General features: G+C 40.7%; 1 protein-coding gene across 8 annotated transcripts in view; it reads right to left on the bottom strand.

The window, feature by feature from the left end:
* Positions 1-1198: 1198 nt before the first annotated feature.
* LOC142564066 (ranBP-type and C3HC4-type zinc finger-containing protein 1-like) overlaps positions 1199-24334 on the bottom strand; it is a 97902-nt gene continuing 74766 nt past the window's right edge. For all 8 annotated transcript variants that reach the window (XM_075674916.1, XM_075674924.1, XM_075674901.1 and 5 more), the window contains 5 exons: positions 23117-23322; positions 22559-22670; positions 14760-15038; positions 6575-6718; positions 1199-5847 (listed from right to left, as the gene is read on the bottom strand). In XM_075674916.1, the coding sequence (XP_075531031.1) occupies positions 5767-5847; positions 6575-6718; positions 14760-15038; positions 22559-22670; positions 23117-23322 (822 nt within the window). In that variant the 3' untranslated portion in view covers positions 1199-5766. The remainder of the gene's footprint in view (positions 5848-6574; positions 6719-14759; positions 15039-22558; positions 22671-23116; positions 23323-24334) is intronic.

Genomic DNA, 24334 nt, shown 5'->3' with positions numbered 1-24334 from the left:
AATTGGATTATAGGGTTGTACGTGCCAAAACCACACTCGGATTATGAGGCAAACCGTAGTAGCGGACACCGGATTAATTTTGACACCGTGACATACTTTAACATGTCCCAAAATCTAAGTGCACGTGCATTTTCTATTTCGGACCCGTCGAAATGTGGCTTCCGCGATTGGGATCAAATCCATGACCTCTAGCAATGCCATAGCTGCAAAGCTAATTGGCGGGCACAGAAGTGTTGAGTTGACGGTCGACCGCTTCCGTAGTGTCTCCTGGACCCTGCAGTGCGCTTTAATTAATGCAGCTCTGCTTCAGCACACCCTGCGTAAGTTGCCCGCTTGACATATTTGCACGGCGTTTATTTTTCAGAAATAGCAGGAACATACTGCACTGTACCTTGAACTTAAGCTTATCCTGTTTCCCTGCAACCGCTGTTGTGTAGTAGTGGGGTTTCCTTGCCTTCTAACGTCACCTCCCCGCCCCTTTCTTGTATGATAACTGCCTCTTCTCCTCCCTCTCCTCCTCTCTACAGCTCTATCTGCATCCCCTCTGGCCTCGCACATTAGTAGAAAGGGAAGCGCTGCAGTTTCTGCAATGCTTCTGAGGGGAGTCACGGATAATGACAGCTGTCAAGTGGCTAATGTGGCAACAGCCAGGGAGCTCCAGAGGGCATTGTGCACATTCGACGTGGTGGGGTGAAAATGAGTTTCTCCTGTCGCCTTTGCTCTCTTACTCACGCCTGTCATATATATACATGCTCTGCCTCCCCCCCCCCCCCCTACGCAGTGTACGCAACAGCAGCAGCCCACAGCAGCAGCAGTAGCAGCAGCAGTGGGAAAGTCAAAGGAAGAAAAGAAAGCTTCGCTTTAATAATGGAGCTGGGCAGGCCATGTAATGTATAGGATAGATAACCGGTGGATCATTAGAGTTACAGAATGGGTGTCAAGAGAAGGGAAGCGCAGTTGAGGATGGCAGAAAACTAGGTAGGGTAATGAAATTAGGAAATTCGCAGGCGCAAGTTAGAATCGGTTGGCGCAGGACAGGGGTATTTGAAGATTGTAGGGAGAGGCCGTCGTCCTGCAGTGGACATAAAATAGGCTGAAGATGATGAACGCTTACATAGACAGGAAAATTTTTCTGTGCTTATGACTTAGAAACTCTTAGTTTGTGTGCACAGCCATGAAAGTATTACAATATTCTTAGTTGAAATTATTAATGCTTTATTGTTTCCATCAACATAATAAACATTTCCTTCCAGTTCAATCAAGTGACTAGAAAAACTTTTCAAAGAATGCTCATCTCTCAAATATTCTAATACAAGTCTTGCCCAACTCGCCCTATTTTCAGTGTTACTGAAAAAAAAAAATTCATAGATTAAAAAGAGGCCACACTTATCTGCAGCACTGGAAAATAATAAAGAGCCTCTAGCTTGTCAACATTATGATACATTCAACCAACAAAATTGAACCAACAAGACATCACTGAATGTATCACTTTTGTATACACAAGCAGATGCATGGGTGCATGTGGACTACAGAAAACTGGCATCCCAAGCACATACACACTGCATATGACAGCCAACCTGCCCTCCCATCACAACGGCTTAACAATAACAGGCTGTTATTGAGCAGCAAAAGTTTTTTGTTTTCTTTAATTCTAGCACCCAACTTTTTTTTTTTAATCTGCAAGATGACCTGCTAGAGAAGCATGTTTATATTCAAAGCAAATAAAACATTACAACTTCATACAAGGCACATATCATTGCACAGAAACATACTCAAACAAACCAGTCATTTCAAATGCTAAAAAAAAATGGTCAGATCAGTAAATGACTGATCATCATCACACCACTCCTTTACAGCCATCAGCTCATGCTGCCACCTGACATGTCCTCCATGCTGCTCCTTGAGCTACTGCCCTCTCCTTTCAGTACACCCACAACATGTGTTCGTCAGTTTCATCAAGGCTTTTACTGAAAAGAGCAGTTATGAGGTCAGAAATATGCTGATCGTCGTGGTTCATGTGTTTGCTCATCATGCTTTGCTTTGCAGAACACAACATAAAAAGAAAAGACAACTGAGTTAGATTTATCTGAGATTGAAAGAACATCATATGGTTTCAACTATTGCTACACCATAGTCACTCTGCACAAGTGAACTGATAAGATGCCCTTTCTCAGGAAAATTCCAGGGCTGATTTTTAATGTGATTTGGCAAGTATATAGAGACATATAGAAGCTGTGTCTCTGACTGGCACCAAAGGTTTCGGAGGGCAGAGATTCAGTGCAAGGCGTTTCCAGAGCTGGCGACCCATCAGTGTCGCATACGGCTGCGAGTGACCCGAGTAAGGCACTTACTGCATGAAAATTGCAATGTTCCTGTGCGCATGATATCAGAAGAGATGAAAATGAACAGGGATGCATGTCACCAGAGAATATGCAACAATTCAGGAAAATGGAAACTGAATGCAACAATAGTGTCACCACACTGACAGATGAAACAAAGAAATTAGACAAACATTTGCTGCTGAACTTTTGGAAAGAGCCAGAAGTGATACCACATTTCGTTAAAGCATCACTGCCAGAGATGAAGTTGGTGCTACCAGTATGACCCTCAAATAAAGTGACAAAGTGCCAAATAGCAAAGTCACGGTTCACTTCCCTCTCAAAAATTGAAGCAGCAACCATTGAAAAGACAATGTCGATCTCATTTCTTGATGACAGAGGCTTGATACACTATGAATATCTGCTAGAAAGACAAGCAATAAACCAAAAACGCCTTAATCCAAACTTGTTGGTAAGCCAACATCTTTTATGGGAACAGCACAGATGGGAGCAGCACTCTGTGTATGTGTGTGTCACTTGCTTGTCTCATCATAAGAAGCCAACGAACACTGACATCAAGGACAACATAGGGGAAATTACTTGTGCTTAATAAATGAAATAAAGAAATGAATGCGAAGGTTGTGAGATCGTTCCCCACCTGCGGCAAGTTGTTTTTTCATCCATTTTAATTTCCATAAATTTATTGTTTCTTTATTTCATTTATTAAGCACAAGTAATTTCCCCTATGTTGTCCTTGGTGTCAGTGTTCATTGGCTTCTTATGATATGACTTTGCTCTCGTTTACCTGCTTGTCTCGTCTCTTGCACTGTTGCCATCGAAGAAATAAACCAAAACTTTTACATTAACATGCCAAAACATTTTTACCAAGCAATTCATCAGCACTGTCCCAATATGTTGCCAATCTGCACAACAGTGGTTCTTGTACAACAACACGAGGCCCCACACTGCTGTATCAGTCCAGGAATATCTGGCCAAATAACATATTCCTACTCTACCATATTCCACTCATTCACATGCCCTGTCGCAGTGCAATTTCTTTTTGTTCCCCCTGTGAAATTGCCGCTGCAAGGGAAGCATCATGAAGATAAAACAGCAAACCAAATTGCTGTGACTCATGTGGTGAAGAGAGAGCATCCCGGATGAAGCTTTTCCTGCTTGCTTCCATGACCACCAAAAAAGGTAAAAACTGTGGGTAGATAGGCATGGGGACTACTTTCACAAGACCTAGAGTCATTATAGTCTGCAAGTTGAATAAATAATCTTTTATAAGCTCAGTCCTGGAATTTTTCTGACAAAGGTTGTACTTGCAACAAATATCAAGTGTTCCTTCAGGGTCATCTTGTGCACCATACCACAGCATTGATCTAGACAAGGTGCCTGCAACACTGGTGCACATGCACTCTGGCATACTCTTCTTCAGCTCCAACAGCATTTGCTCGGTGCCGATTGTGCTGTCTGCGAGATTCAAAGGTTTGTGGAGCAAATACACACACGAAAGATGCACCAAGAGTAAGACAAATTCAGTAAAGGCCACATCGTGGAGGGCCCACCAACTAGGCTTGCCTTGCATGTCCTCCCTGGCAATGGATGGCACAACATAAAGCATACATCTGCAGCCATATGCAATCTGCGTGCTTCAAATTGTTAAGGAGGTGCCTAGCATTGTCCAGGAGTTTACGGTTCTTCAGGTGTCACCTGAAATTATCTCCAAGATTTCCCAAAGGGGGTTCTTTTCAAGACAGCACGAAATTACCTAGTGTATCGAGGCCTCAGGGACTCGTAAAGGCTGCTGTTCACCCTAGTTGAGGTAAGGGAATCAGAGTCAATAAAGCCTACTTTTTCCTTTCCTTTTTTTTGCAGCATGCTTTGAAAGACTTCACAACGACACCGGCATCAATGTCAAAAGCTGATACAAACTGTATGTTTATATTTGCACATGAATGCTTTTCTAGCTCTTCACACAGAGAAGAGTGAGGGTGCTTAGTCATGGCAATGATGTGCATATGAAATAGTGATCGAGATCTACAGACAATAATGAGATAAGTCACTGTGCAAGAAAGTGTGAAACATGTCTGTGCTTCAGATACTACCAAAGTGTAGAGAATTTTCAAGTGACAAAAGAAATTGTTCCACTCAACTGAGCACAATTAAATTAACTTTTCAAAGAATATTACACAAATAAACTATGAACCTTTGAGCATCAACACTCATGAATTGGAAGTTACAATAGGGAATACAAGGCTGTGTGTCTGAATGTTAACATTTATTCTAGCAGCAAAATCTACGGGCCTTTAAGAAACTTACTGCTTGCTGCTTTTGCCAAGTCTAACTTTTCTCTCTTTTCCATATGAAGCACATATAATGTCAGCTAAAATCTTTTCAAACTGTGGTATCAAACGCACAATAAATTATCAAAGCAGGCTAGTGCCACAATATCTAAGCTCTCCGAATGCATGTGTTCTCAATGCTGACAATCACCTCCTACTCGAAGATCGAAGATAACAAGGTATTATGCAGTCCCATGCAACCCATGAGAGATAGTAGGAGCTGCAATGTTCACTCAAGTTCCGGCATTATGAAAGACAAACTCAAGCCTCACAGTCTCGTCTCTGCATACACAGTCAAGTCCACATATAAAAATCCCACTTAGAGTGAATTTTCAGCTACTACAAATAGTTTTCCAACAACCAAAATGATTTGCAAAGAGTCTATGAGGAACAGTCCGCTCAGTTCGGTTACAATGAACGAGATGAACTGTAAAATGGCAGCATCTCGACGAGCCGTGAAAGGGACAACAAGCAGAGGATTGGCCCCAGTGATCTTGACATCACCTGCCTTAAGCTTTGTAGCTCATTCAAGCATTCTGTGCACACCAGGGGCTTAACCCACAACCATGTTGACAGTTTACGAAATTGTAGAGTAGCATTGATGGGTGGAAACTATTCATAGAGAGCTCAATCACCAATTTTTGCCAGTAAATGTGGTGCACATCAATTTTGGAAATAAAACATCTCTTCTGCAACTTGTTGAATTCTGTATCGGCAATTCTAAGAGCATGTCCAACTATAACAAACTTCTGACACAGCAAACATATTTTGTGCATTGATAGTGTTCATTGCATCTGGGCCCAGCTGTATTAACACTTCCAATTATTAGGAAGCCTGCCAAGTTCATATGTATTGCATATAGTGGCTAGAGCCTTTTGTAAGGACACCTTGGTAAAAGCCTTTGGCAACACACTACATAAGTGAAAAAAAAAGTTAATGCACTACATTTTGCATGCTTTGCATGGCTTTCTCACTGATGTACACACAATACTAGGCCTGTTACTAAATACTGCTAAAGTAAGCAACCAAGGAAATGTTTTCTTGCCATTCATAAAAATGCACCTATACACATCTCACTCAATTCACTCGAGGTGCACAGATCAGTGGCAGTAATTGCACTTAGGATGGCATTTTACTCCATTCACTCCACATTTGCAGCCAGCAGAAGTGTCTCCTTTGCCCTGGTGAAAAAATCAAAATAAAGAAGTTGAACACCAGGCAGCACCAGCCACATAATAGATTGTGATGCTTAGTCAATGAAAAGTTTCTGCAACTGTGTTAACTAAGTAACAAAGAAATTAGATATTTAATGAATCTCTTGTAATCAGCTTTTAATAAGTATTCAACAAAGTGCACAATCTTTTGTGATAAAATTTGAGTTCCCCATGCAAATTACACTAAATATATGACAGGACGAAACCTTCTTTATTTTTCCCCTACTTTTAATGATCCAAACAATCATCGCAAAGACAAGTATAGTGCGTATATGTACTACCCAATCGCTGTGAGAGTGACTGGGTCAATGGCACCATTTCACAGTAGCAAATATCGACACCTGCATCATGCTTTGACGGGTCAGTCTATATGAGTGGTCTCTAATCAGCCATCTTTTATCGCATTCCTCTGTCATGAGAACAGTTTGAACCAACCAACATCCTTGTTTGACTTGAATGAATTAAGTAAACTTAAAATGCACAAACAACATAACAAGCACAGTAAAATTTTGAAGTCTGCTTGAATTAACAGAAATTTTGCTTTATCCAAGTAACATATTCTTACCAGATGCTACATAAATACATAAGCTGAATTCATTCACACTTGTCGTCTATAACACAGCAGCCAAACTTTTTAACAATACAATTCAGGGCACAGAACAGTATTAAAACACTGCAAATATTGAGTACCAACCTGAGGACCCCATCGCGGACCTTTAGTAACCCAGCAGATTTCTGTCTGGCACACGGAACATTTGAGCCAGTCACAACCCCACTTTTTCATGACAATAACACGACACTGTGGGCAGTGCATGGCTTGGCCCTCCTTTACCATATTCTGGAAAGACATGTTGAAAGCATTACTTGCATATACCCTCTTTCTAGCAATGGTGTCATGCAAAAAGGTATAAGTCAGTACTTCTAAAGACTTTGGTTACACATTTACATAGAGATGACAATCAATTACTGTCATCTAACCCAGAAATTGCTTGCAGATACAAAACCAAAGTGTTTTAAAGATCTACAACCATAACTTCTGTCAGTTCAAAGACTTTGGCTACACTGAACTATGATATCACTAGCATTGAGGGCATATAAATATATTTGAAAGTTCTGAATGACAAATTGAATATCATGCTATTTGAGTTAATAATTGAATAGGGCTGCCACTATATGATATTCCGAATATCTCTTAAAAAGTTTTTCTAATGGTGCTTCAATAATATGCAGTGGCATGGGAATTATTTAAAATCAAATGCAAAGCAAAGGTGTTAAATTTCCTGCTGAGTCACAACAAGAATGTGCTAGAAAGGATAGCAAGAAAACGTAGGGAACAGCCAACTCAGCTCTGCTGGTTGCAGCTCCTCAATTCTAGCATGAACGCTGTACAGAAGAGGAACATGCAGCCGCTATTTTGCTGAGGAGCAAAAAGAGAAAGTACATTGAATCTATCATCACCACTTCCCACAAGGCTTCCAAAAGTTATATCACCCACGTTAGCGATACCATCATGTCAAGTTAGTTTACCAATGTTATAATACACGATTCGTGCCTATTTCTTGAAAGGTGATATTTCAAGCTGGATTTTTTGTTGCTGCTTATACGTGTTTTAAATAAAACATATATAAGCATGTATGCTACACATGTTTGATATTTAAATTTTACAATACATGAAGCCAACTGACAATGAAGCCAGGGAGAGCATCGGGCAAATTAACTGTTCTCTTTAATTGTAGTGCGGAAATAATAAGGAAAAGGGAAATACAAGTGGACAGAAAGACAACTTGTCGTTGGTAGGATTCAAACACACATGTGCCTCATTACTTGCGCGATGCTCTACCATTGAGCTACTGCAGTGGCCATCCTCGCATTTACTTTATTGGGTACTTGTTTATGTGTACTAAATGTAGTCCTGGCAGTCTCTGGAACTAGATCTAGATGTAGGGGAACCACGGTAGCTCAATGGTAGAGCATCATCATTAACACCGGCATAGTGTGCGTGTGCGTGTGTGAGAACTTTTATTATTTTATTAAAATGAGGCCTGGAGGCTCGACTTTTTAAGCCAAGGCGGACCACTACCACATTGGCATTGTCAGGCCAAGCCCTTCAGCGACATCATGGGCCCTCTAGATGGCCCTTAGTTGGTCCTGAAACAATGGGCTTTGAATCCTTTTCTCCCACTGTGTCCATTCTTCAACGAGGTTGGGGAGAGTCATGGCACACCCCGCCAGCACATGTCTGATTCCAATGATGCCATTACAATCATTGTAGTCCATCTTAATCTCTCTCTCTGGATATATTTTATTAATGTGGTATGGCGTGGGATATGTGCCTGTTTGCAATAAGCGCAGTGAGACTGCCTGAGCCCTGTTCAGTTGGCAATGGGGATTGCCTGCGTCCTAGACAGTAATGTTTGGTAATGTCATGGTAAGTTATTAAATGATCTCTATATTCCCTGGCTGGATGGTGAACGGCTTGGTTCTGACTATCACGGTTAGCAGGTCCTCATGCCAATTGTGATGAGCAACCTTACTGAGGTTTACCTGAGTCTCGTCCACTTTCCCCATTAAGCAGGAAACCATCAGATTTCAGTTCTCATAATCCCAATGTTGTCAAAAAGTTTAGCTGCAACTCCAGCCATGCAGCCTTTATCAAAACCCCTTATAGCAGCTTTTGAATCACTGTAAATGCAGGCCCACTAATTACTCCTGATGGCTAGAGCAATTGCCACTTGTTCCGCCACCATGGGGTCCTTGGTAAAAATAGTGATAGTTTGTGTACACAAAAATACCATCTGCTTCTGCCAGATTTAGAAGCCACTGCAGACTTCTCGCTCAGCCAAATTGCATGCATTGGTGATGGATGCAAGTTCGGCAAGCTGAATGGATGGCTCATGTTAAATGGATTTTCTTTCTACATGGAGTCTATGGGAAACTAACCAAGCACTTGCACATTGTTCTGCATATCTGAAGACTTGACTTAACCACATTCATCATAACAGGAATTGAATTGAATCGAATTCTAGGGTTTTACGTGCCAAAGCCACGATTTGATTACGAGGCATGCCGTAGTGAGGGACTTTTTGCATTTTACCTCCATCGAAATGCAGCCGCGGGAGTTGTGGTTTGATCACGTGACCTCATGCTTAGCAGCGCAACACCATAGACGCTAAGCCACTATGGTGGTTTCATCTTAACAGGAATCTACTGTATATATTAATGGCATTGCATCAAATATGGCGTCCTCAATACAACCCTTTGCAGAAAATTGGATGGCACATAAATAACTAGCTAACCATTCAGATGTAGACAAATACGCTATACAGTCAGATCTGAATTTGCTATCCCAGTGGTGTAGAAAGCAGCAGATGGACAAACATATAGAGCAGTAAACATGCCAAAGCATTAAACAATATCCGTACTGAGCATTTCATTAAATATTTGAATGCATACTGCACTAGAAATTACTCAGGCTTTTGAAAAAGCATGAAGTAATTTCACCACACCTGTTCAGTTTTCAACAGAATAACTCCTGAGCTAGCCCTATTGCAAACAAAGAAACTAATAATAAAAAATATTGAAGAAAAGTTGTATACAGTGGGAATACTTCTGGTCCTAAGAAAGGCCTTCGATTCAGTCACACACGAAGTATTTTTCAGTAAGCAGACTTCTTACAGGATTAGAGGGTGAGGTCTAAACCTGATTAGAAGATATATGCCAAATCGTAAACAATATGTCACACTGTGTTCATCATCGTCCAAGCTAATGTAAGCAACTGCAGGTGTACCACGAGGCTTTATTTTAGGGCCGGTTTTGCTTTTGTTTTATATAAATGATATTACTAGCATCCCACTAATGGAAAAAATGCTTTTGTACACCAATGACACAAATGCTTTCTTTCTTGGTGCTGAATTAACTAACATAAAGGCAAATAGGTGGTTAAGAGAGTGGTTATGAGAGTTGTCAAAGTGGCTAGATGTAAACTAATTTCAACTCAATGTCAATAAAACAAAGCATGGTAGGCTCTCGCTTTTACCTTGTTCTCATTTTTCTTAAAGTATGGTATGTCATTTTTAGGTCTCAAAGCACACAAGTAAATAATCTTTTTAGTATTCATTTCTGTTATGATAAAATAGAGTGCACAAAGAGTGTTTACCGAGTGTTCTTTTTTATGGAAATTAATCTTGGAATGAGCATGTTAGCCATTTAAACTTGAAGCTGTCACACATAATAGGTGCTTTACGAAGGATGAGAAATTACATACCAGTTAGGTTCTGGCCAAGCCTATATTTTTCTTTGATACAATCACAGATACTGTATTGTTTTCTCTTATGGGGCACAACTGCTAGTACTGCTAACATCAAAAGGCAAGAAACCTTGCAAAAAAGGTCTATCCATGCCCTTGAAAGTTTGCGAAACACGTACTCTACTAGGGATTTCAGTGACCATTACAAATTGTTATTTGTAAGCAAACTACAAACATGCTCACTGACAACAAATATTTATATAGTTTAAAATACATCCACAAAAATTTGAAAAAAACTCACTTCATGATAAACACAATTTTTCAGCTCAGAAATTCTATCAATTGCCAAAACTAAAGACAAAGTATGGAAGGCAGCGTCTTAGCTACTTGATCCCTGCTTTCTCAAATTGTAACAGAAATATTGAAACTGAATTTTAGCAAGCAATGTACCTGAGACATTTCAGAAAGCTGCTTTATAGAGATCTGTTAATGGACCAATATTCCTCTTGATAATTTTTTTCCAGTGCTTAGGTATTACAATACTTAGCACTTTTCCTATATTTTTTTGGATGCCAAACTCTATTTTTCTTGTCTATTTAAGTTTATGCAGCAAGCCCCCACTAACCGATAACGCAAACGGTTAGCGGGTGTTCTTTGCCTTATTGCTTATGTGATGTTGTTTAGTTATGTGAACTCTTCAAGAACTCCTTTTACCTCTTGGTAAATGCATTTTCTGTTTGTTGTTTATGTATATCTTGTCAATATTTTGATAGAGTGCATGAAAATTAATATTCCTTACTATTTTTTACATATTGTGACATGATGGTATTATGTTACCATTGTTGCTTCAGCGTAAAAAATATTGAGGACAGGGACCTAGCCAGGTGCAGACAAGCACCTTTATTTCCTGGTTTTCCTTGGTTTCCTTTTCCTTTGTCGTATATTTATCCGTGTTACAAATGAGTATGAGGCTGATACTTTTAACGAAAACGGAAGGTGAAACAAAAATAAACTGAAACTGAAACTGATGTAAAACTTTGCTTCATTCCTAGTGCAACTCTAAACTTAAAGAAAAGTGCCATGATTGAATTGCATCAGTCACATAAATACGTTCTTTTCTGTTCCAATGTTGGCTGATCTGCTCGCACAGAAAACACAGTCACTGAGGCTTTTAAAAAACTTGGAATTAGCTGCCACCTACAGCCTGCTAATGAGAAATCGAGACTCTTGCGTGCAAGTAACTAATCTGTTCTTCCCCAAAATATTATTCTATTATATGGCATTCTCATCACACACAAATCTCACACCTTCTTGAACCAGTGCAGGACAAAGCAGTATGTTTTATACTGTCTTTACATCGCAACTGTTACGTCATTAAATGTTTCAGATGGGGACCTCACTAAAGCATGCCAACTCTGTTGTGAAGTGGTGTTGCTGCTGAATGTTAAATGCTATTACTGTAGAAATATGGCCCCATAAGGCACTTTGCTTTTTGCCCTCCTCCTGAAGTGTATACCTATATTCATACACTTTTTGAAACTTCACTTCATATTCAAAATATGAAAGCACATCTGCACTGAAAGAATCATAAGCTGACACCACTTGTCATGAACAGAAAGTATGCCACGCTATCACGTCTCCATTATCATGTTTCCATACACTCTACCATAGCAGTACTTCATTTGCACTTAATATTTGGGGTTTTACGTGCCAAAACCACTTTCTGATTATGAGGCACGCCGTAGTGGAGGACTCCGGAAATTTTGACCACCTGGGGTTCTTTAACGTGCACCTAAATCTAAGCACATGGGTGTTTTCGCATTTCGCCCCCATCGAAATGCGGCCGCCGTGGCCGGGATTCGATCCCGCGACCTCGTGCTCAGCAGCCCAACACCATAGCCACTGAGCAACCACAGCGGGTGCTGGTTGCAACATAAAGCACTGAAATTAATTATTTGTTGTGCTCTCGAGGAAGCACCGATTTGCACTTACTTATGGACATTATTACAGCTTGTCGTGGCACCTCAAGCTGACTGCTGTTGCAAAGTTAATTCCATCTTTTCACAGAGAAAAAGTATAAGAATTCACCTCCGGTTCTATCAAAAATTGATTGCAATTCACTGCCACCAGTATTGCCAAACTAAGAAAGCAGATATACTTCAAAAAGCCCTTAAGGACATTCTACAAACTGGCAGTCTTATGTAATTTGCAGGAGTGTGCAAATATTCAAAATTTCGAATACATATAGAATAGTTGCTGCTATTAACTTCATAGATTCGATTTGAGAACTCATTATTAAAATTTGTTGAATATTCATTTTTTCTAATACGTAAGGGATCAAAACAATTACTGAAGTCTCGAGGGATAGAGAAAGACGGATGTAAAAACTGTTCCAAATAATTCTGCTAGAAGAAAAGCTGCGGTTGTTGCGCAGGGGTACAAATTCCTGAGCGAAGCAGAAGAATATAAAGTCTCCTCAATAATTTCCAGTCATTCAATAAAAACTGGTCGCTTTGAGACAGCCTATTATACGAATTTGTTTCAATTTACTGTTTGTCCAGTCTCGCAATGTTTGCATCCCTTTAAAACAATGTGTGGTGCTGTAGTATCACATTTCTCTCCTTCAGTGAACACAACAGTGTATGTGAACTGGTAACATGCTGTTCCCTGTTTCATTATTGTCATTGCTATGGTAACTGGGCACAGATAATTGAAATCAGTTATTTATAATTTACAAGTGCCTCAGTTGTCCATGCGTCTAAATGATAAAGGTATTACCTGCATGCATCAGTGTATGCCTGATTATTTCTTTTCTTAACAAATGAACTTTGTGCAAACTTTATATTTCACTTCGTTTAAAAATTAGAAAATATTTTATACTCAGTTCAAAATTCAGTGGTCATTTTTCCAGAATATTTGTATTCAAGAAATTTTCCTATTCAAACATCCCTAGTAATTTGGTTTTGATAGCTACTTTTCTATTTAATTTTTTGGGGTATGCAGGATTTCTGATGCAATATGCTAATTATACTGCATAATTTTTGCATAATTCTGTTCATTTTTCTTTTCTTTGTCTTTGCTCATGTGTTGCTTCTGTTTAGCTTACTGTGCTTATTTTGTATTTTTCCCTAATTGTATTAATGTCTACCTCTGTCAGCCAACGTCAATTGTTAGTACGCATCACAATAGCTCCACAGAACTGTCATAATTAAGGTGTTGCTCATTTTGTACTACCCTTCTCCCATGCAGTCACCATCAGTACCTTCAGGGTACTAAAATAAATAGAGAGTGTGTCAACTAGACGGCCATAAAATAGAAAGACATCACTGGGTTGGATTTATCCATAAATAAACAAAATACTTTCTTAATGGCTAATAAAGCAACCATTACAATGAAGAACTGGAACATACACCTCAGAATGGCACACGATGATGATGAGCCCTATTTGATTGGTGTGTATTTTTATTGCGAACTGTCTTTATTACATACACTTGCACGTTACTACTCAGACAGGATGGATAGGATCAGCCAGACAGGAGGAGCCTCACTAGACCTGTTCTTACTATTCATTCTGTTAACCGTGGTGCACGAACTCAATGAAACATATGATGGTTCAAGTCTGATCATACAAGCCTATTCAAGTCCAGCTAACTCTCAAGATAGCACCTTCTTATTCTCCATCAAAAAGCATTTGCACAAATATTCAAAATTTTCTTTGCATAAAGTACTGTAAGTGACATTTCTATGAGCACACTTTGTATATATATATATATATATATATATATATATATATATATGCAACTTCACTCTGCACTGAAGTTATGGAACAATAAATTTTGCAAGACACCCAGGACACTAAACACACGCACTACTGGAATAAATAGTACTACACATTGTTTGTGAAACTAATTATTCTTTCCAGATTGTAAGGCATTCACAGAATCTACAATTGTAGTTTATAGCCTAGTCAAAATTAGTTCACTCACTCTATACCACAATGAATTTAACTTCCCTGCCCCTTAATAATTTTTTGCTTACATCAATGAAAGCAAAAGAAATTGGGCCCATCATGCAGATATGTTAATGGAGGAATGACGTATGCCATTTATATATGAGCGATTCCTCAGTAGGGAAGTGAACAAAGATAAGCATTGGCCTTACTTATTCACACTTTCAAAAACAACTGTCAGCTGGCCAACCAATCAAAGCCCAGTTTCAAGTTTCACTAACTTATTTTATCCTCTAACTTTGAATAAAGCGAAACTTATACTCATGTATAGATGTGCTCAAATTTTGGTCAATCTACCATATACTATATACATGGTATCAAACTATACGCTGTTCCACAATAATGTGGCACTTGAAAGCGGAAACTACAGCTGGCATCAGTGAATCATGAATGCTACCATGTGATAGTATGCATCCTTGCATTATCTTTTCCACCATGTCAGAGCACCATTTCCTCAGTCTCAAGCAGAGTGTTGAGCATTGTCTAAGTGCCACAGCACCTCTTGCAGCTTCCACTCTAGATTGTTAACCAAAATACAAGTGTTGTGGAAGCCATGTACACAGTCTCACAAAGAACACGAAGGAAGTCTATGTTTACGTCCAAGGCATCGTAGACAGCACTCACATCTAAATATTCCTTAGTCTGCTTTGCCTCCTGGCCATCGGGGGCATTAAAATCTAGCTCATCCTGGTACTGGAGACAGTTCTTGCCCTCGTGAATGGCCCGGCAAGTGAGGCAGTTTGAGTGGCTGCACACAGGGCACATGAAGGTATTGACATTGTCCTCCAGCATGCACCAGCCAGGGCAGTCAGCAGTCTTGCAGTGGAAGCTGTTAGGTGCCTGGCTCTCCGCAGTCTTCACACTACGTGACAAGTGGTGCTCATAGACCTCAGGGCTCACCAGCTGTAAAAGCAAATTTTAGGGCTGCATTTGACCTGTACTTATGCAAAAGACATGTACACAGGGTGCAAAAGAGGGAGAAAGCACATTCATCCACTGAGAGACCTAGTCTGCCTCCAATGCAACAAGCCAAATGTGTTGGCTTTCTGTACTGCCAGTTACACAGAATGGACTATAATGCATTATAAGCAGTGCACAAATAGACAAGGAGAACTTAGGTAGGACACGGAAAGGTTTATTTTTCTGAAAAAACAAAAAAAAGCTAATTAGAAAGGCAACAGTCCTGGAAGAAATCAAAAAGATTCCTCAAGATCATGTGAGCAACAAAATCATACGGCAACAATAATAACTATTTCTTTGCTTGACAACATTACCAAAGCCTGGCTAATGCACATGCCCTCATGTTTTTTTTTTTTTTTTTTTTTTACATTATGAAATGCTTCAGCTATTTTACACATGCACCGATTGCAATGCCTGATAATCACCAATGTGTTGTGAGAAGATACCACAACCACACTGGCGACAATGGCTCTACATATGAACACCCAGTACATATTTTAAGAAAGAGTTAGCACATTTTTTTAACCAAACATTAATGCTTCTCTGCCCAATATGTACTCTGCCACAGGCTAAATGTGAGTTGTACACAACCCTTGATTCACAGTCAGCGTACCTATTCAACTATGATGGCCACAAAGATGGCACAAGCATCAAATTTTCACCTGATATGATCAGTTTTCGCATTCTGGCAGCCAGTATAAGGGAACAGTTACGAACAGCCATTAAAAAGTGTACTTTTATATAGCCAACCTAAACTTTAATATTTTAGAAAAACTAGGGTGTCAAATTGGAAATATTTTAGGTCCCTTCTTTTTTTGGTTAAGGTTCCAAGTAAACTGATTCACAGCTCCAGAGCAAAAAACACAGTTTACAACAGTTCAAAGCAGTTCATAACTGTACGCTTATACAAACAAAGTTATGGCTAACAAATCAAATGCAACTTAGTATCACTAGCTTTGCATGCAACAAAGACAAATGGTGGTTAGCACATGTGGTATGTGGTAAACGTTTGATGATGAAATACACTATTCTTCAGCAGGCACTTGGAGCCATAAATGATCATTCATAGTGCATAATACACAGACTAGTAATTATATCTCATCGAGCATGTACAAGGCAAACCTGTAAACTCTATCTTATTAAAGAAAAGTCTTGCTTTAAGCTAACCTATGCAGCTGACAAAAAATGAGCAAGTGGTGATAATTGTTATGGTTCAGGCTGGCATATGCCTTTGTTTCTATCCATTACTGCAGGGCACTGTTCCTCTCAAAATTCATTTGCTAGCCACGTTGGCAAGCATATAATGGCAGTGCAGCTACCAGTTGCTGTAGTTGCTAGCACAGCTGCATGTTAGCTATGCTGCAAGGTTAAAAACAAAAAAAAATCTTTTTGACATAGCTGGGGCACATAGAAATGGCATGCGGAAGCACTACAAGTGTCAGCCCTGCTTTTAAGGAGTTCATGGTAAAGTGACCTCTGGTGCAAATTGTGCACTATGATTTCATTGTCCCAGCACAAGTATGCTACAAAGTAGTGCCACGGACCCATTGTTAAGTTATCGATAATAGGGTTAATAGCTGGGCAAGTTGGTACAGATACATTGATACAAACTGCGCAACAAGAGAAGGCATGAGGCAGGAATGGTAACAGACGAGTGCAGACTTACAACTGAGTCTATTGGAAAAACAAGAAATCCTATATATAGTGCACATACAGATTGTCCTGTTACCATATCACAGTTACAGATAAAGAGACAATTAAGTGTATATAAACAAGAGTATGATTCAACTGATTCAACAGCGTGATTCAACTGAAGCATAAATAAGCGCATTCCCTGTCTATCAGATTAATTGAAGGGTGGCTAACGCACCCCTCTCCCTTCCTCCTGATATGTAATGCCTCGTTTTGCAGTTTATATCAATGAATAAGTTATCAATGTTAGAAAAAAGTTGCAGTTTTGCCCGAAAGGCGAAGCATTGATTACGAGAGCCAATTAGTGGACAGCAATATGCAGTAGAGATAGTAGTGTCATCGGCCGTATAAACTTGTAAACATAGGCATACTAAATAAATTAATAAGCATTGTGTCATGCACACACAAGCAAATATGAACACATCGCACTCGATGACCGCGGAAACTCGCTGTCAGAACGCTGAAGTGAGGAAGAGCAGCAGCAGCAGCAGCAAGCGAATTGACCTTCGTGCTGCGTCTCACATCAACGTGAACTAAGCCATGGAAAGACAGCACGTCCTCGGTGCAGATGGCTTTCAACATACAGTGGCCCGGGGGCGCATTTACATTCGCTCGCCTGTGCAGCCGGTCGACTGCAGCACCGCCCCCGCGGCGCCAACGGGAACTATATGTCTAGGTAACTTTTCGCCCTAGGGGAGTCTAGGTCCCTAGTCGTCGTGTAAAAAACGCGCCTAGCTCCTGAAATGCCCTAGTCCCCATGCGCGCGCGCGGGGCCCATAGAAATATGCGCTAGTGCAGGGTTTGTGCCAACTCGCCGGAGCAGACAAGCGCCAGGGTGGCACGTTCATTGCGCATGCAAGCAAGCAGCACGACCACAAACGAAGCGATGCAAGGTGGAACAGCGGGTTTTACGGCAATCGAAGCTGTGTGTGTGTGTGTGACGCGCTTGGTGTGTGCAAAGAGCAATTAAGTTGCGTGTGTGACGAATGTGTATGTGCAAAATAGCACGACCACGAACGAAGGTGGAACATCGCGTTTTGGCGTTCGGTGTGCGCAGAGCAATCAAGTTGCGTGTGTGACGCGTTTGTTCGCGCAAACAGCACGACCACGAACGAAGCGATGCAAGGTGGAACAGCGCGTGTTGCACAATCGAGTTGTGTGTGTGCGTGTGTGTGACGCATTTGTGATGCGCAAACAGCACGACGACGATCGTCTTCTAAAACTGCGCCAGAGCAAACCGATTGTTGAGTACTACATACGTATTGCGCGGGCGTTAAAACTAGAGAAACACGGGATTACGACGCGACCAGCCGCAGTGTATAGGACTGTACGTACGTACGTACGTTTTTGTAATGTGGTCAATCTTAAAAGGACGATGGCATTTCTGCACCGGCGGAGAAGTGGGAAATCGTGATTAAATTTGGCCGATCATTGTCAAAAGCAAAGGCTTACCCTTAATTCGGGGTTATCCCCTACCTTCTACTGAAACTGCAGCCTCTAGTAGTCTTCATGCACTATTGTAATCATGACACCATACGACGATACCCTCTGACGTGGGGCCCAGACTACTGGAGAGCTGGTTGATCAAGCTTGCTCAATAAACTTGACCTTTTGTTCTTTGATTATGCTACAGTGCTAGAGCGTAGTTTCTTGCTATTAGTAAACAGGCAAGACAACAAAGCATTGCTACTCCACTCCTGTTGTGGCTCTTCAGTCAATGACACTAGAGGGGAAAGGAATCGAGATCCAAGCCAAGGGGCAAATTGTGTTTAGTCAGTCTTAAACACCCTTAACTCAATGTTTTAAATGCCTGTGTGGTTGATACCTTGTCTAGTGGAACTTCTTGCCATTCCCAAAATGTGCATAGCACCAGAGGTATAGTTTGACAGCTGTAAGCAGTGCAATTCAGGGAGTGCAGTACCTGTATTGCAGCTTTACACCGGCTAAGATATTGAAGCTTGGGAGTATGTTCATATTTCTCATCTATAGTGTGGCAAGAACTTGTAATCCGCCCTCAAGTTCTGCTGTAGCACAAGCTACTGTTGCTTTTTTGTGCAGCTAGTGTCAGCAGACAAGCTTGCAGTATTGCTAGGTAGAAAAGCACTTAGGCTTCACGACCATCCAAGTCATAAATTAATAAGTGCATGGCTAGAAGTTGTAAATTGCAAGAAACAGTTCAAAGGCCATTGAGCATAGTTGCGCTATTGCAATGTATCCTTCGGAGCACTGTACGAGCCATGGTAGTTCCCACATTGTGTTGAAGTGCCACACCAGTGACATATGATAATGATGCTAGTGTGATCCAGTGTGGCTCTACTTTGTTCTATAAAAACTTTTCATGTGTTTTAGATTATATTTAGTGCAGTATCTGAAAGGTTATGCACAGAAGATGATAGTTGACCTTACAGCCATTTTTTCTATACAGTCCTTCACTTTCCATCAAGTTCAGCTAATCATTGAAGCCCCAAAATAACACATTTAATATTGGTACTCAGATTGAACAGTTTCAGTTCTATGTGTATGTTTCAGAGAACTGGACCAAACATCAAGAATGAAAATTTAGCTACCTATTGATGCTGTAGCTTTACGCTCTGCAGGAACCATTCATCTGCAGCACCCAACTTATCCCGTATTTGACAGATCATGATAGATGTGTGAAGAAGGACGAGTGTTATGCAGAACAGTTTTCAAGAGGTAATGAACCTCTACCATATAATTCATAAATAACTGGAAGGCTTCTCCTAAGAAAATGTTCGTGCTCTGCACTGTAACATTGACAAGTCCCTCCCTAAGATAAGGTGATAAGGAGAGCTGGTTTTATGAATCTGTTGTATTTCCACAATTTTAACAAGGTATAAATGAGGCCCAAGGCATAAATGGGACTGTGTGCTGCGCTTATTGTACAGATCAATAGTAGCCAATCAATAGCCATTTTATTGAAGATGCAAACTGGATCATATCCTAGGGCCAACTCACTGTCAATGAAAACTGTTATACTGGCTTCCTGCACTGTTTATTGACCATGGACTTCTTTTTGAGGTGCGATTGAAGTCCCTCAATATCTTAAACTATGAATCGCAACTGGGAGAACGTGTCCATTCATTAGGACCACACTTTTTGTATTTAGCTCTCATCATTGTAAACAGCTTCATAATGAGAGGAACCTCAGACGAAATGCTTATTTTTTCCTGGCATCCTTCTTCTGCCTTCTTTGTAAGCACTAACTATGGACATGTAAACAAGGTAATCTTGCATTTATCCTGCCTACAAGTGCCTCTTTTGACATTCATGCCTATATTGCCTTTTCAGTGCCACTGAAAAGGCAATACTGGCCACTGAACAGTAATGAATCTGAACAGTAATGACAAAAGCATTGTGCGGAAATATGCAAGGTGATCAGGAAATGTAAAATGAGTCATACACCCGACTATAGCAAACTGTTACAGAGAAAACCCATGCAGGTTTCTCGGAAAGTCTTCACAAACCTACCACATGCTTCAGACTGCTCCTGTGATTCAGATGTCTGCGATAAGACGTAAAAGTAGGTTCTCATGGGCCCATCTATTCTCTAGTTCATGAAGTCTTCATTCCAGAGAGCCTCACCATGCCGTAACACGAACCCCCGTATTCATAAATGCATCTTAACTTGAAGCCCATGCTTGACTCGATTTAAATGACGCCTGTCGTGAACACACCAAAAGAAACGCAATGAGCATCTTGGGCGCGTTCACACCATGCGTCATTTATATCAAGTCAAGCATGAGCTTCAAGATGTTCCACCTTGCATTGCTTCGTTCGTGGTCGTGCTGTTTGCGCGAACAAACGCGTCACACACGCAACTCGATTGCTCTGCGCACACCAAACGCCAAAACGCGATGTTCCACCTTCGTTCGTGGTCGTGCTATTTGCGCATACACATTCGTCACACGCGCAACTAAATTGCTCTTGCACACACCAAGCGCGTCATACACACACAACTTCAATTGCCGTAAAACGCGCTGTTCCACCTTGTACCGCTTCGTTCGTGGTCGTGCTGCTTGCGTGCACGCACAATGAACCGCCTACCCTGCTACTCTGGCGAGTTGGCACAAACAATACTACCGCGCACTATCTGCGCTATGGCATATTTCTATGGGCCCCGACCACGCGCGCATGGGGACTAGGGCGTTTCAGGAGCTAGGTGCGTTTTTTACACGACACCTAGGGACCTACGCTCTCCTAGGGCGAAAAGTTACCTAGATATATAGTTCCCGTTGGTGCCGCAGGGGCGGCGCTGCAGTCGACCGGCTGCACAGGCGAGCACAGGTGGCTGCACAGGCGAGCAGCCCGGGGGGGCACACATGGCTGCCCGGGCTGCCCGAAGTAGAATGTGTCCCCCCTCCCTACCCTACCCCCGGAGCCTTGTGGTCGACGGAAGACAGTGCACTTCCTCCCCGCTTTCCTCGCTTGCATGTGCAAGATTGAGCCACAGTCGCCAGCTCACTATCCAACACTTTCATTCACACATACAGCATACAGCGTGCGGCAACAATTTTATCGGCCTTGGCTTTTATACAGAACCTCACGGCGACACCAAAGGTGACGGAAGAAATGCGCTTGGAGTTTCCATATAATTTCTATCACAATAACACTGACTGGCTATCTAGAAAGTTCACTGTCCTGTAGGTGAATATGTGGGTATCCAACCTCAGTCAAAGGATATATTACATAAATTAAGGGAAGTTTGTTGCCAATAAGGGTGTTTCTACAATGTGCTGTAATAAACACACACATATGTACATGAGCATGCACACACACACAACACAAAAGTATTCAGTGGTCACTCTGTGTGACAGCCACTATCACAGAATCTTTGTTGCCAGCAAGATCGCGATGCTTTGATGTTAAAATGCATTCAAAGTCAGACAGGAGTGAAAAAAACCTTGTAATTTCCTGTTTCAATTCTACTTCACACTTATTGTGTTTATTTTGCAGCTTTCAGTTTCTGGCTCAGTTTGAGTTCAACTTTGTTAAAGACAAGCATGTGGTCAGCAATTATCTTGCCCCTGCAATCCAGAAAGTCACCAAAAACATAACATTCAAGAGCATTTCCATGAGCTCTGATAAGCAGCCACAATAAATAACTCATATGATCGTATCCTTATTGCACTTCTGCCAACGGTCTTAATAGAACTGTTACTAAGAATACAGAAACAAACCAATAAGAGGGAGAACTGCCCATTCGGAGTTTCCAAATAGTATCATGCTTGCTCTTGGTAAAGCTGTGCAGTAGACATATCACCATGTGTTATGTGGCTATTACAACTTTATTAAACACTAAAGGCTGTTTGTTGGATAAAAATTACCTTCGCAGAGAATTCATTGTTGGTAAACAGAGATTAACACTGGTATCTACCATCTTGCACAATTCAACAGATGCAAATGAGGCTGATATGCAACATTTCACTATATATCAAACAGAAATTCAAAGGCAGCAAGAGTTCAATAAGAAACACTGCAAGACCTTTGGCTATTTCGAACAGAAATATTAGGCATCTGCAATATATACATCCAATTTGATATACCACCAAACTTCCCTGAAATGTGCTCCTATCAAGCATAACTTTCCAATATGCCAAGACTGTCTAAGATAATGAAAACAATGCTGGACAGCTTACTCAGCACTACTGGGAATGGTATTAAATGAAACAATTTTCAGTAAGCAATGATGATGCAACTATAAGAAGGCTTGCTCCCAACCACAAAGCTTAATAAACCAATGAAGTACTCACCGCCCTGATTTCCCGTTCTTGTAGATGGCTGCTGCATGAATATTCATTGTTCCTGAAGGGGCACTTTACTATAGCCTCTTCAGCATAGCGAACAGAGTTTGACAAGCAATCTCTGACAAGAAAAAGGGAGTAAAAAAAAAAAGAACACCAGATTAATAAATACCATTATTGCAAAAAAATATCACAAGTTTAGACATTAAAAAAATATCAAATGCAGTGAAAAGGAATTAATTTTAATGCCAGGGTGTTTTTTTCACAATTCCTGGACTCGGGATTAAATTAAATTCTAGGTGCCAAAACTATGATCTGATTATGAGGCATGCCATGGTGGGGGACTCTAGATTAATTTTTGCCTTCTGGGTATTTTTTAACATGCATTCTGTGCATTTTTACATTTCGCCCCCAATGAAATGCAGCCGCCACGAGCGGGATCAAATCTCAAGATTAGCTGCACAACACCATAGCCATGGACCGTGGCAGGTCCTGGCCCATGAAATATGCTGAATTAATTACTGTTTCTTTCTGAATGTTTACTATGACTTCTGGAATGAACCATACCTGCAAAACATATGTAAGCAATCCCTCAACAAGACCCCTTGGCCAGGTTCTATGCCTAGAAAGCAAACTGAGCACTCAAATGCTTCCGTGCTTGGCACCAAGTCTTGTTCATCGAGTTCAACAAGTCGCATGTAGTCTTGAGGCAATAAAGCTTGCAGTGGAGGCACTTGTTCTGGTTCCGCACCATGGCTTCCATCCTCCCTTAACTAAAAAAAAGAAGCCCATTTATTAGAGGAATGTTGCATAATAGTGATCACCGATCTCTCTCTCATTTTGTATTATTATATTCATATGAAAATTAAAACAACATACATTAAAATGAAGTCAAATTGATCAACAGTAGGAAAACAAGGGAAGACAGCCTGGAGCCCCAGGCTGGAGCCAGGCTACAAGCTTCAAACAGTTTGCCACCGACATGAGCTTAAGGGACACTAAATGCAAATACTGAATCAACCTAGAGTGTTAGATTAAAATTTAAGAAACATAGCAACATTTACTCTATTACAAGAGAAGATTAGTTGCAGAGAAAATTGCAAGTGAAGGGGCTGCACAATTCTTCATGAATTAAAAACAACTGCGGCAAACAGCCCTTGTGCAGTTTTACAGTGACCTCAGAGGTAACAACTAGTTGAACTCTACTGCCTGCTTTGTGTTAAAGGTCTGCACAGACAGGGTGTGAGTTTCCTGCGCGAAAACCATCAGTGAGTTTTCCTGTGCGAAAAGCCAAAAAATTGGCCAAACTGCTGAAGTTTTTAATGAGAAGTTATCAACTACAATTTACCAATTGTAAACAGGACATCTTATATCATGAAAGCTGGTACCGCTTTTTTATCGTAGTGGCACAAATACTGCCCTATGTTTATGTGATTTTCTCACTTCCGAATTCTCTGTTCTTGGTAAAAGGAACACACTGTACACCTTGGTGTACTAATTTATTCCTTTAGCTTGACTTAACAATTGCTTTTAATGTCTTTGCATAACTCTAGCCAAGCGAAAGCTTTGAAAAAGTATTTGACAAAGAGAAATGGAGGAAATAAAAGGAAATAAAGAAAATGAGAGAGAATAAACATGTCAGCAAGTTGAAGAGTGCAAGGTGACAAATGTGTGAGCACATGTATTCAGCAGCATTCTATAAAGAGTCATATTACCCAGTCAACAAACGAATATGCTGGTAAAGCCAACATTCTTAGATTACTCTCAGTTTGCAAGCTGACTCTT

Source organism: Dermacentor variabilis, chromosome 1 (genome assembly GCF_050947875.1).
Source record: "Dermacentor variabilis isolate Ectoservices chromosome 1, ASM5094787v1, whole genome shotgun sequence".
NCBI lineage: Eukaryota > Metazoa > Arthropoda > Arachnida > Ixodida > Ixodidae > Dermacentor > Dermacentor variabilis.
This window is presented reverse-complemented; position numbering and strand designations above follow the sequence as displayed.